At 39.6% G+C, this 13,848-nt stretch overlaps 1 protein-coding gene across 1 annotated transcript; it reads right to left on the minus strand.

Annotated features, from left to right (window-relative positions):
• Positions 1-351: 351 nt before the first annotated feature.
• Positions 352-10,873, minus strand: nfatc2b (nuclear factor of activated T cells 2b). The gene is made up of 10 exons (XM_079342088.1): positions 10,589-10,873; positions 8,055-9,054; positions 6,976-7,147; positions 6,334-6,536; positions 5,978-6,150; positions 5,361-5,501; positions 4,268-4,323; positions 3,935-4,067; positions 2,171-2,773; positions 352-725 (listed from the first exon to the last, which is right to left on the minus strand). Exons 1-10 carry the CDS (start codon positions 10,713-10,715, stop codon positions 679-681), a joined length of 2,655 nt encoding a protein of 884 aa, XP_079198214.1. The 5' UTR covers positions 10,716-10,873; the 3' UTR covers positions 352-678.
• Positions 10,874-13,848: the final 2,975 nt, after the last annotated feature.

A 13,848-nucleotide genomic window follows, 5' to 3' on the forward strand; every position in this document is an offset into this window, starting at 1 on the left:
TTGATTAGAACATGGCGTCCTCTAGCGTTTGTGTTTGCAAGTAGCTCTCTAAGCGAACAGTGTTTTCAACTATCAACTCGTTGAAGATGAATCTTCTGAGGGAGTCCTTCTGCCTGTTATATGAAACATGTGTTACCTAAGTGTATTGTGACTTTTTTTTAATTAATTCATATTACCTACACTCACTTGCTAGTCATTTAATATTCACCATAATACAACTCATTAACTCATTGCAGAAGATGACATTTTTCAGGTTAGAACAAAGGCTACAATAAATTGTCTTAAATGTGACTTTATGACAGGAAAGACATTTCAAGAACAGTCAGGTGAAACACTGGTTCATATAAACAGTTTATCTTTAATGTAAAATATAAAATACATGTTCTCAAGGAGCAATGGTCAAACAAAGATACACAGTATTTACCAAGGATACAGTGAATGGGAATATTAAAGGCTGACAGTGCTGACTTGGTTGAACATGTCTGAGTGAGATTTGAAGAGGGATATTGCCCCATGTTCCAACATATTAAGAGTTTGCACAGAAGCACATTGTCATCTTGAAAATAAAAAGTCTATATACCTTTAAATTGACTTTATGGATTATCTGGACAGTCTTACTTTTTTTTCAATAAGGACTGTATATTTGTTGGACATCTGTGCAGAATTAGATCTCCAGGATCAATCTCCATTGTGACCTTTCAGATCTCTTCGTATGATGTCATTCACTAAAAAAAGAAAAAACAAGGAAGAACAGCTGTCAATTTGTATTTTATGTAATGTTCAAAACAACTCATGTTATTTTTCTTAGGTTTCATAAATCACATATTTATACCTAAAGCCCCTTTGTAAATACTTAAAATTTAATTCTGGAGGCGTGATGCCAGTCTAACCTTTTACTAATTCAATCTTGCTCATTCTCAAATAACTTGATAGGAGGTCAACAACCACTGGTATTTCTGCCTTTGCAAGTGAAACTAGACAATACAATATTTTCTATTAGAGAGATATGCTGCAAAAGGCCAACAGCTGGGTTTGCCTGATGTCCATATATTATCCATTAATCTGTTCATGGTAGACATCTTTGCAGTGTTTCTGTTAAATTTGGCAATAACACCAAGATCCTCTAGATGGCACTATTTTATTCAACATGATTTTATGTGTTGAATGTTCTGAATCTGGAGAGATCTGGATCCCCTTTTCCTGAAAAAAAAAAAAAACCAACTAGGAATGAAGAAAGACAAATAAAAACATGAAGATATTATATTTGATTTGAACTAATTGCTGCTTTTTGTTGACACTAGTTATTGTGTTTTAATTGTTTATTGTTTTGTGAAGCACCTGTGGATTCAGAATTGCATCAAAGTGTCAATAATTAAGTTTAAAAGTTTAAATTGGATTCTTAGCTTAACTGATTGTTAGTTGCCTGTTTTTCATTTTTACTCTAGTCTGCACTAGAAACAAAGACATTGCCGATACAGTACATTTCCTGCTTCTGTCTTTGATCTCTGAGGTGTGATGAGAACCTCTGTCCCATGCAGGGTAAGGGGTAAATGTCTTGTACTTTCACTTCAATGTGATGTTGCCTGTTTCTGCTTCATCCTAAAAGAAATCATGATTCATAAACATTTTATTACAAAGAAAGCAGGGGCATGCTCAAAAAGCTGTGAAGAGTTTGTGCTTGCTTGCGTTTGTGTGTGAGAAAGTGAGAATGAAAGAGATAGGAAGGTGGATAGAGAGGCCCAACAGAAAACCACAAGGCAGGATTTGCAAACAGTTGCTGCATGCTTTCATGCATTGCAGACTGGACCACAATAACCTATCCCCAAGACATCAATACGTCACTCCTAGGTGATTTTTCTCTGTTTTTTGTTGATGTTTCCCTATGAATTCTCCAACAAATATGCTTTGCACTGAAATGTTGCAAGAGATTTTTTGTTTTGTTTTAATAAAGACAATGGTGGAAATACCAGTCAGGTTGGAACATGCCAGTGGCAAAAACAAACATTTTTAGTGCAAGTATTTTGATCACAGTTTAACAAGGCTTATGTTTCAGCTCTTGCAGGCCATTTCATGGTCAAGGGCTGAAATCCTCTACTGGATAAATTCTGAAATTGTTATTCATTTACGCTCCACTATGTGTAGTTTGTGCTTTTTTTTAATTACTACTCACCATCCTCCAGGTAAGCATAGCGATTGATCTCTTGTTTGATGGCAACCCTCTCTGGAGCTTGTTCATCATGGTGTCCTCTGTTGGAGCTGATCTGGGTCGAAGTCTGGCCATCAGGCTTCACTTGGCTTCCAGCCCTCACTTGAGTTTGACCTTGAACAAATCTAGAAGGTGGCGACTTCCCAAGTGATAAAACTTTCTGCACCATACTTTCATGTCTTGACACCAAACAGGCCTCTAATGACTCGACAACCAGAGGATTGTCCTCCAATTTTTCTTCAGGGGCAGAATGGGAATCCAGTGGGAAACCAAAGTTGCTGTGCTGCTGGTTTGCAGTTTGGTACACCATTGGGATGTTGAGGAGAGTGCTGGCTCTGGACTGGTAATAGACCGGTTGGTTGTCTAGTGGGTCAGGGATGAGTACATGGGCCCTGGGGTCTACAGTGGTTAGGTGATACAATGTTGGGGACACATTCAAGGCTTGAAGGTTTCTTTCCTGCTCCAGGGGATGATAAAGGGACTTCATTGATAGGCCAGAGAGCGACTGATTGTCTGAGTAGATGTATGAATTTAATTGGTAGTCGTCGCGGGGCTCTGCTTTAATTGCTGGAATACAAAAACATAATTTAGTAATGGAAGATAAAAGGCACAAGCGTTCCAGTTCACCAACAATACAGTGTTACCAATTATGACGCTAACGTGACTATGATTTCACTGGCAATTTTTTTTTATCAGTTTCACCAACTTATGCTTGCCTCTTAACTTGCTACAGTTGTTTTTTTTGGGGTTTTTTTAGGTTTATTTTTGGCCTTTATGCCTTTATTGATAGTGAAGGACAGTGGATAGAGTCGGAAACAGGGAGAGACATGCGGGAAAGTGGCCACAGGCCGGACGCGAACCCGGGCCGGACGCGAACCCGGGCCGCCCGCGCGAGGAGCAAAGCCTTGCAACATGGTGCGCGCGCTGCCGCTGCGCTATTGGCGCCACCAGCTACAGTTGTTTTTTGACCAGTAAACTCTAGCTTTAGTTTCAGGTGAAGTAAAAACAATAGTTTAGCAAAGACTCTTTGTTGTAACATTTTTACATACAGAGTTCCTTGATGGCCTTTATTTCATAGCAAGCATGTGCTTGGCTGGCTAATTCAATTTTGACCTAATCGGGAAACTAAAGGAAAGGTCGGGGGATTACCAACATTGGGATTTTTTTCTCTGATGAGCAAACATATCTGTACACATTGTTGGGCTAACATATATTGAATTGTCTGTACGGTGGTGTACGCAATCAAGTGACATACCAACATTGCAACCAAAGCATTGTATTTTTCATGTTACAATGTTTTCCCAACCTATTTTACCTAAGAAGTCAACTTTAGTTGTTTCCTGAAATGCTTTTCAGCACGAATACAGTGGTGAGTTTTCATTTCAGTTGTGGAAATTAGATTTAGGCTGTGAGACAATAAGTGAAAACATCAAAACTTTCCGCATTTTGGAGCAAGTGAAAGTAGTTCCCCTTCTCAAAAACCTGTTCAGCAATGTGAACAGTTTCTGACTGACTCATTTCTTGTAAAACATCACTGTGAATGGTAATCACATGCGAAACATTTGTAGGTTGTAGCTGCTTTCAGGTTAAAATTGTAATTGTTTTTTTTAAATTTGGTATCAATTTAAATTGAAAGGTTTGAATGGATAGAAATGTTCTCGTTATTCAAACTCACAGTGTACCTTTCTCTTCCTGTAAAAAAAAAAAGCGAACAGTTAAACAGTATACCTATTAAAGGAGTGTAGATGAAGTGCTGAGGCTGGCTGCATTTCTTCTTCCCGTTGACAACGTAGAAGTTGACTTTAACTGGGTGGGAAATGGTGCGGTCTAGATAGGGGGGGACCTCAACAAATAGCATGTTCTAGACAGAGATTCAAACAAGTAAAAAAAAAAATGTGAAAAGGGAAAAGTCATAGCGTGTTTGTTGACTTGAAATGTTGTCCTGATTTTGTGTTTTACGTGGGAATTTGTATCAGTGCCATAAAATGTACAAATAGTATGTAATTGCTAATGATGAATATTCACTTTAATATCAGTACAGAAAAGTTAAAGTAAACTCACAGCTTGTGTTTTGTCTCTGTCTACATTGGCTTCTACCTCCCAGATTTGCTTTCCATCTGAAAGGAGAGTTACAGTGTAAAGGCGTTACAGCAGTGAGATTTTAAAGCAATAAACGCTGACAAAAATATGACACTTAAGACAGTAGCAAGTTATCTGAGAGCGAAGCTAAGCTAACATGCTGCATTATATTTGCCATGTAGATGTGAAGGGTTCATATTGTCCCACGTTGGAATTGGTATTTAAAAGGCATGCTTGATCGGTTTGAAAAGATGAATTTTTAGCAATTTCAGTCATTTCTTTAGTTTACATTATGTGAGAGAATTATGTTGAATGTGTCAAGAACAGGTTTGTGTCTTATTGTTTTAGTGTCACTCCCACCTCAGTTTTTACCTGCTGTTTCTGTTTTCTACCCACACATTGAAACAAGAACAAAAAACAAAGCCTCTGCTCTGGGTCTGAATCTTTATCAGTCTGTCTAACCACATCCTGTTGCATAAAACCCCACGCCAAGCAACAGAGAGACTTTACATGCAGTCGACTGTACCAATCCTGCTCTCAAATCATTTAACCCAACAACTGTGTGTGGGCCGAAGGAGCAGCAAAGAGGTGAGAAATTTCCATCCACATAAAAACTAAAAGTTATCAACTTTAAACTAATGTCTCATTCAATCAAAGCAAAAAGCAGAGGCTGAAGGAAGAGGTGCGTCACTGTCACTGAAATGGATGTTGCACAGGCTTTATGCAAATAAACAAAAATACAAATGCAATTCGAGTAGGAGGAGAACTCGAGCAGGATGTATGTAGGCCTCAGTGAAACTGGTAATGTTGAAAACACGGGTCTATTTAAAACAGCAGCTAAATATACAAACGTGAAAGCCACAGGTAAACATACAGTTTTCTCATTGTCAACACTTTTCCTGATAATCACAAACAGAATTAAAAGAATAATTCCACACATGTGCCTTTTGGTAAGTGTTAAGTAAAAAGCTGATACCACTCACCTTTATGTGTAAAGATTCTTACCCCCCCAAAAAAACACTGACCCAAAGTTTCACATTTATTACAGCTTGTAATTCAAAATCCAAGGCCTCACCTTGTTTCTTCTCTGAGAATATCACTCTGGAGTCAGATGTAAAATTCTGTCCAGTAAGGACCATTTGTTGACCACCAAGTACTGAACATCGATCCAGGTCCTGCCTCTCCACTGCAGGCCTCTCCTGAGCTGAGCGCTGGGCTGAGGAAACAAAGGGACACCGTTGAATGAAAGACATGATGGGCAAGTGGTGTTGTAGTAACTCAGACTATATTGATATCCATATACAGTATCTGTCTGCATCTTCCACTTGGCATGGCCTCAAAGTAAAGGTTGCAGTAATTCAACGTGAACTGTTTTATTTATTTAAGCACTCACATTAGTCAGTGGATGTATCATCAAGTCCAAAACCTTGATGGTTGTTAGAATTAGAGTTCATAATCTATTGGGCCTCTTAGGCTATGTTTTGTCAGAAAATAAGCCTTTAATTGCTTTAAAGATCTCATTGCTAGAGGGAAGATGCATTCTTTTAAGAAGTTTAGATCTGGTCCAGTCATGCAACAATAACCAGAAACATAGACAAATGTAGATACGTAGATATGTAGATTTAAAGTACTTTAAAATAAGTAATAATCCAGGAAAAAAATTCAGATTCTCAGTAACTAAAACCTCCTTACAGCATTCAATGGGATCAGAAGAAACTTGAAGGGAGACGAGCTGGCCTCCAGGTTCGGGAATGTGGACACGAAACACCAAACGCACACGCGTGTTTTTGCGCCCGATGTCCGTTTCACCATTTCTCAGTTCAATATCGGCATTTCTCAACTTCAGGATTCCTACACAGTCGATCCTGACATATGAAAGAAGGGAAAACAAAAGAGAATCAATTTGATGTTGTTATGAATTTGGGCAAAAAAAATATTGAGGTTGTCACAATATGTTTTTACTTCATATTTCACTGACAATTAAAGACATAAACAGTAGGAACAAAAAGTGAACAATATAGCACTCTGGGTTTTTTTTTGCTACTCACGTCACTCTCATGTGATTCTTTGGCTCTAGGGGGATCTCCAACACTTTGGTGCCGTTGTCAATCCTCTCCCTGCTGGGTGTGGTGACTGTCTTCCCGGTGATGCGGTGGACCTGGTAGAAGGCATGCGGTTTAAGGAGCCTCTCATCAGCTGTCCCGATGAAGACCTGCAGCCCCAGTGGAGCTGTGCCTTGGTATCCCCGGAGCTGGTAAAGGCAACAAAGGCGATTAAACCCATGCTTCACACTTAATGAAATGGGCTCTAATATCATCAATACCCATGACTGCAGGGAATATATCTACCACAGGGAGTTAAATCTGTTTTTCCTGTGGGGTTGATTTCACAAGTCTCTATCTAACCGGCATGACAGATGTATAACTACATATAGTTCATTTCTAACTATAAAGTAGTGCATGTTGTAAAACAATGTCAGTGTGTTGTGGAAGTACTGAGGCTCCGTCATCATTTGCATGTCTGTCAACTTTACATAAATACAAAATAATCCAGGAAATACCACAATATGTTTACTCTGCTGCTACTTTATTCCTCTTCTCCAAAAGGCAGTGGCATGAATATGAAATGAGGGTAACCCTTTGTTCCTTGAACTCCTAAAACTTCCACCTTCAAGTTCAAACAAATAGCACCTGTATTTCTGGATGTCCTCCGTTGGGTGTCTTCACAGCTCCACGGCTGCCTTCAGTCTCATAGTGAGCTCTGTGGTAAGACTTTGGATGTTGCCGGATGAGAAGCTCATACTGAGCTGACTGACTGGGCAGTGGCCACTCTAAAGATGGAAGTGGATTCATGGAGAGACCACTGGGGATAATTCGGGAAAAGAAAGACAACAACGTAATAATTACGTTAAAAAATGTCTGAAAACTTTTCATTTCGCAGATTCATAAATTAAAAGGTCATTCATGCTTACATTATTAGAAAGACATGGATCCTCCATCTGATACTACCTCAATTGATGGAATCACCGGTCAACACATCAGTCAAACATGATATATTATCCAGCGCCATGCAAATCAACTTCTCCTCTGCCGCTCCAAAATAACCAATTGATTTATGGTCTTTGTCAGATAAAGCTGTTTGTCAAACTATTTAATAAAACAGGGATGCACCAATGAATCAGTAACAAGTCCATCGAGACATTTACCCATCGACACTTAGTTCATGCACTGACGTCAGCAGTCAATGTGTATGTGTTGTTTCGCATCAATTTAATGCTGAAAAGCTAGTTTACAGCTGATTCAGAGAGGAGATTTTTTTGGGCAGAAGAAGACACCCTTAATAAAGTCAAACGTTAGCAGAAGTACTACAGCATATCTGACAAAGATCAGTGATATGCAGTTTGTAAGACATGGTCCAGTGACATGTCAAGACGAGTCACTGCAAGCCAAACTTTAAATTTGTCCAATCACAAAGCTGAAATAAGTAATGGGGAAAAAATGTTAGTCTCGGAATCAACTTAATTGTTATTGTAAACGTTGGTATTTAACTTTGACAATCGGTGCTTCACTATAACAAACTGTATGAATGTACTTGATAACCTAAAGACAACAAAAAAGTGATCATATCACAACCAAGAACACATCAATATTCATCCAGTATCCCATGATTGGTTTTAGTGTCTTACACCATAAACAGTACGTGAAAAGGGGAAACTTTTTTTTTTCTCTTCAGAATATATTCTGTAAGTAGTAAGAAAAAATAAACACACCTGAACGGGCCGTGGTGAATTTGATGGGGAGTAGGCCACACAGACGGGATCACAAAGAAGGGTTCAGACTTGACTTCTGGAGCTCCTGCCCTACTCATCCTGTCCTGCCTCACCTCCCAGTCAAACCCCTCTCCATACACACAGTCCTTTCTCTGGACCTGTCTGTGTGTATCTCGCACCTCCCCAGAGGTCATCACCCTGGGTAGACTGGAGCTGAGGCTGCTCAGCATCTCCTCCAGGCCTGGGGTCAGGGTCTGAGCTTGGGGCTGGAACTCAGCCTGGGCCTGGTATTGGGGGAGGTAGTAGGACCCATGTTGCTCGTGGGGTGACGGGATGGGGCTGGGGCTGGGGCTCCTGGAGCGCTGCTTTACAGGAGTGCCCTCATGACAGGGCTTGGCAGGGTCATAGGAGCGTTTACCGTGTGGGGACACAGAGCGAGAGCGCTGGTGGGGGAGCGGTGAGGTGGAGCGTTTGTGCTGAGGTAGAAGATAGGTCTCATCAGTGATGCTGTTACGAGGCGAAGCGCCTGGAGAGGAATGGGCAGAGGAGGTGTTGATGCCTTGGAGGCCGGGGCAGAGATCTAAGGCGGATAATGTCATGCCGCTGTTGCCTCCAATTGAAGGAGAGACGCTGGGTGACACCAAAGGAGAGTACGTCTCTGCCGGCCAACCAGTGGAGGAGTTGCTGCTGGCAGGGCTCACACACTCCCTGTACGCCCCCAGAGCTATGGTGCTGTGGCTCAGCTCCAAGGTTTGAGAGCTGAAGGAGTCTCCTGATGGAGTGATCTCAATCCTGGGGCTAGGAGCAGGAACAATCCCAAGTCTTGATGTCAGCCCCAGAGAGTCAAGCAACGCCCCTGACAGGTGGTCTGTGTTGGAGCTGTGAGAGGAGGGGTCCTGACTGGAGGCTGGCTGGTTGGAGGTGGAGATGTAAGCTGGATGAGGGTCGACCACCAGCAGAGAAGGGTGCTGGTCGTTTTGAAGGAGAGCACCCGAGTCATCTGACGATTAGAGTAAGAATTAATTTATACAAACAGTCCAGAGTACCTGATAACTTGACTTCTTTCAAAATGTGCAAAGTAAACTATGCCTAAGTTAAAATATCCTCTAAACACGTGCAACGATATCTCTATCTATACAGTCTGATATGTTTACACAAATATGGAAAATGATTTAATATAAAGTTATTAAATAAATAAAGTTTAATAAAACATCTATAGCTTTGTCATGGTCTGAATTGAAGCAGTGGACGAATCCTTTTTGATTCAAAAATGAAGCAAATGCAGATATGCCTCAAACCTGCATTCTTGTAGGGCACTGGTTTCACTCTGAGTCGGTAAGAAAGACATCTCAAGTACAGAGGCTACAGCCCCTGTTGCAGGTTTGACTCCAGATCCGACCTCCATTAGGGGCATGTTATCTCCCTCTCTCTCTCTCCCCCCATGTTTCCTGTCTCTCTCAAACTGTCTTACGTGATATAAGCACAAAATCGCCCAAAAAAACAATCTTTAAAAACGGTGTTCTTTCTAATGGCCAGCAGGTAGCAACACCACTGATGTGCAAAAAATCCCCCCACAAATGGTCCACTTCCCAAGTTCATGAACAACATCCCAACATCAAGGACAGGGATGCCTCAATGTGTCTCAGCGCTGGCTTCAAAAATCAACACATCCACTGTCAAGTTTTTGTGACAAATCTTAAGACGCACTTCTTCAGACCAAAGCGACCAAATCAGTGTGCTACTAAAACTGTCCAATCCTCCAGTGTCTCTTTACCAGCTAATGAACAGTTCTTGTAGCTGTACTAGTATAATTTTTTATCTTTATGCCTGATTTGAAACTATTTATTTTACAGCTGTGTGAAACATAGCGGTCCTTGTGGGAACAGTTACAGGACCCCTCTATTTATTTGCATAGTCAGCCATATTCAAATCCAATGCATTGACAAACAGTCTGCACACGTAACTTGAATGTCAGATTTAGAAACAGTTTTGTTTACTCTGTACTGTTTATTGTATAACAAGATACTGTATAAAACACACATTAACTTATCGTCAATGCATATACGCACTGTATATATTAGTATTTGGTTGTACATTTTTCAGTTTTGCTCTTTGTGACTCAATTTTTTGTTTTATCTTGATCTTTTCTCCTACTGTTAACAGTCGGTAACAAGATAGTACCATATATATATATATATATATATATATATATATATATATATATATATATATATTATCTACATTTAATATCTGATAGTACTTACTTTTTAATGTGTAATTCCTGTGACTGAAATAAGGTCCTGGCTGCTCTTTCTGAAACTTACTGACTCTTAAAGAGGTGGATTACAGAGAAACAGCAGTACCTGACAGCTAAGTGCTTCCTGATGGAAATCCCAAAGCCGCTGCATGCTGAGACAAACTCTACACAAGATCCCCATCTCTATTCGCAAATTATAAAATACTAAGAAGAGAACATCATTTTATGTTAATTATATATATATATATATATACTGAGTAAACTTCTGCATACACACCTTTTTGACATCCGACAGGAAAATCCTCTCCAGGTGCATTATAAAGAAACAGGTCTGAGAAGTCCAGCTCCTCTTGACTGATGTCTTGATCCAGAACCTCGGTGAGCCCCAAACCTTCAGAGGCCATCTCGAGCTTTACTCTTAAAAAAAAATCTTACTTATATATTGAACAGGCTAACTTTCAAGCTTGATGATTTAATAAGGCTGTGTGGGAAAAAAATGAGAAACAGACGACTCAGTCTCTTTTTTTCTCAGATTTGTTTCATACATCTGCAGCTGCTTTAATCTAACAGCCAACAACGAAATGAAAAAAAAATGAGCGGCGACAAACGTTTCCTGTCACTGCTGATGATGACGAGCAGACGGGAGGTGCAGCCCAGTCTGTGTGTGTGTGTGTGTGTGTGTGTGTGTGTGTGTGTGTGTGTGTGTGTATAAAGTACAGCTCATCTCCTCTCCAAACAAACGCGCCTTATTTCCCTCTGTTCGAGCTGACATGAAATGCAAAGACAAGATTTTTTTGAAAACCGATGGCACAGTCAAAGTCCCCCACCTACAGAATGATTCCTCCCTTAATTAACCCTTTGATTAAAATGTTGGTGTAGTGAAAACTAATTACCAGGCATGCTATATTTTACTTTAGAAGTTAATATTGCAGTATTTGGGGCTCCATGATGTACTTGTGTTTTATTATCCAGCCCCTTCCTCTCTCGCTTTTCTTCTTCTTCTTTTGCTATCTATTCGTTTTGTCCTCTTCCTTCTCCCCTTTTGTACGATTCCCTGTGGAAGAGGCGGGTGTCTATCGATTTCCTTATGTGTTTACTGCCATCTATTTAGTTACTGTATGAATTTGTCTGTCTATTCTTTTTTGTTAATGTATTGATGTTTCTTGCTGCTTTTGGTATATGGATTTTACTTAAATATCTTCTAGTTTTTTTGTTTTTTTCCCAAACACATTAGATAGCTTTTTCTGCCCAACAATGAAGCCTAAACTATTTTACATATGCACTCTAGATAATCTGTATCTCTGTATCTGGAGCAGGCTGAGAAGTGAAAGGTTTTTGTCTGTACTTGTCTTTGTTTTGTGTCATTTTATACTTCCTTTGGTATGATATCATGTGGGAGAGGGTCTGGAGTGGTCTGTGATTCTTTACCAGAATAAGTGACAGTTCACAAATGGACAGCCTTGTGAATTAGTACTGCCAGCATACGGATTTAGCAAATGGCTCCTAAAGGGACACGTTGGAAACCTTTACAAAAAAAAGCTATGCTTATGTGGAAAAAGTTTTGACATTGCAAACAATAGCGTCAGAGGACGTAACAGCACTCAAAGCCTACTCGTAGTTCTTGCCTAATAGACAATGGAGGAGCTGAAGTAACTACAGGGGCCAGTAAGGACAGGTGTGCTTTGTCTGTTTTTCCTGGAAAGGTGCAGTCTGCAAAGGGAAACATCACTCAAACTTGTGCCTATTTTGATCTTGGCAATTCTGCTCCCGATGCATTTTCGTTCAGTAGATCAGATAAGTGAAGGCAATGTTGCGATGGATGAAGCTTCCCTCTGCTGTGGATAAATAACACATGTGTCTGTACTGGAAGAAAAGCAGCAAGATCACGATATCTACACACTTAATGAAAGGATGCAGTGTTTCAGAAAAGGGTTCCTCTAAAACGAGCAGTAACTCATTTGCCACTAGGTGGCAGCATTACACAATTCCAACCACATGGCTGTTGCTATAGAGGATTTTGTTATTTGGCCGAATGACCTGTTTAAACTAAGATAAGGCTCGATAAATCAGCATACATATTTATTTTATTATAACTATCGGTATTATAAGTGACTTAAAGAAATTATTGATGACAATAAAGATCCATATTTCTTTTTTTCCAGTATCTACGAAGATCTTAAAAGTAATCGGATATATCCATCTCAAAGATGATTAGCTCTTCACCCTAAAGGTTGCATCATTTCTCATGCCTGCTGAAGCCTGTGGGACTTGAGACATGTTAACCTCTTCTGACTGCTTTACATTTTGATATCACCTGAGGTCACATGTGAGTCTTAAGGCCACACAGCAGTCATGTGAGCGTCATTGGAGTCACATGAATCAAGGTGTGAACTCTTGTGAAACTGTCACAGTGACACTGTCAGATAAAGGCAGGGTGATCAGCTGATAAAATGTGTCACTCAGCTCTTTATGCAACCTTTAACCAATTAGCCATCACATCCATCCGTTATGAAATGGGGGTCCCTTATCCTTGAAGAAAAAGAAAAACCTCATATGTTTACATACAGTTTGAATAAATGGTTAATGTATTTCACTGAGGTAATACAAGGTAATAAACTGCTTAATGGGCTATCCTGACAAAGAAAGCTGTGCTCTCAGTGGTACATGAATCTGGAAGAATGGAATATGACAGTATCCAAGTTAGCCAAAATACTTAAAAAAGAAAAAAAGAAAAAAAAACATCTGCTCATATTTTGGAGTGCCCCAATACCTGTGGTTTTTAGAGTTTATGTATCACATGTTTTAAGTATAAATGTATTTGTTTTAGAAGTGTTCTAGGAAAAATGCCCATTAAAGTGCACTCAGCTTTTCTGCAGAAAAAAGAAATGCCTCAATGATTGAAATATTCTCGTTATACCACTTTACACTTGTACCTTAAAGGGATACTTCACCCATTTACATGAAGCTGTGTATCATTAGAAACATGGTAGTAGTTTTGAATGGTCGTGAATCCAACCCTCATTTTGCCCTGAGACGAGAAAAATATGTTTTTCTTTGCCTGGAATCAGGCAACATCACATGAAGAAAACTTTCAAACAAAGAAAAACACATTTTTCTCGTCTCAGGGCAAAATGAGGGTTGGATTCACGACCATTCAAAACTACTACCATGTTTCTAATGATACACAGCTTCATGTAAATGGGTGAAGTATCCCTTTAATGAAGACTGCTTTAAACACATTTACATGATTTTAGTCAAGTGGTTTCTAACCTAAAGGTCACATATTTTCAGGTAGGCTTGCTGAAGTTGAATATATTATATCACATTGTAAAGGAAATGTCATGTTTTATGAACCTGATAGCCAGTTGATATTGCAGCAAATGATTCAGATAATTTCTTCATTTCTTCAGGTCGGTTAGTTCAGAGACCTCTGGTTTAATGTACTAAACCTTTTTAAACCATTTAATTCTGTTACTTATTCTAATTACACTCGCCTGTTAATCAGAATTGGGTTTGATTGTCAATACATTTACACGT

Source organism: Symphodus melops (genome assembly GCF_947650265.1).
Source record: "Symphodus melops genome assembly, chromosome: 4".
In the NCBI taxonomy this organism is placed as follows: domain Eukaryota; kingdom Metazoa; phylum Chordata; class Actinopteri; order Labriformes; family Labridae; genus Symphodus; species Symphodus melops.

Bases quoted from the DNA above. Each gene is read 5' to 3' on its own strand.
- nfatc2b (XM_079342088.1), bottom strand. From the start codon at position 10,715: ATGGCCTCTGAAGGTTTGGGGCTCACCGAGGTTCTGGATCAAGACATC. The intron at 6,537-6,975 runs GTGCTATTTGTT...TGCCTTTACCAG, and splicing joins GAGGACATCCAGAAATACAG to CTCCGGGGATACCAAGGCAC. The intron at 6,151-6,333 runs GTGAGTAGCAAA...TTCATATGTCAG, and splicing joins AAGAATCACATGAGAGTGAC to GATCGACTGTGTAGGAATCC.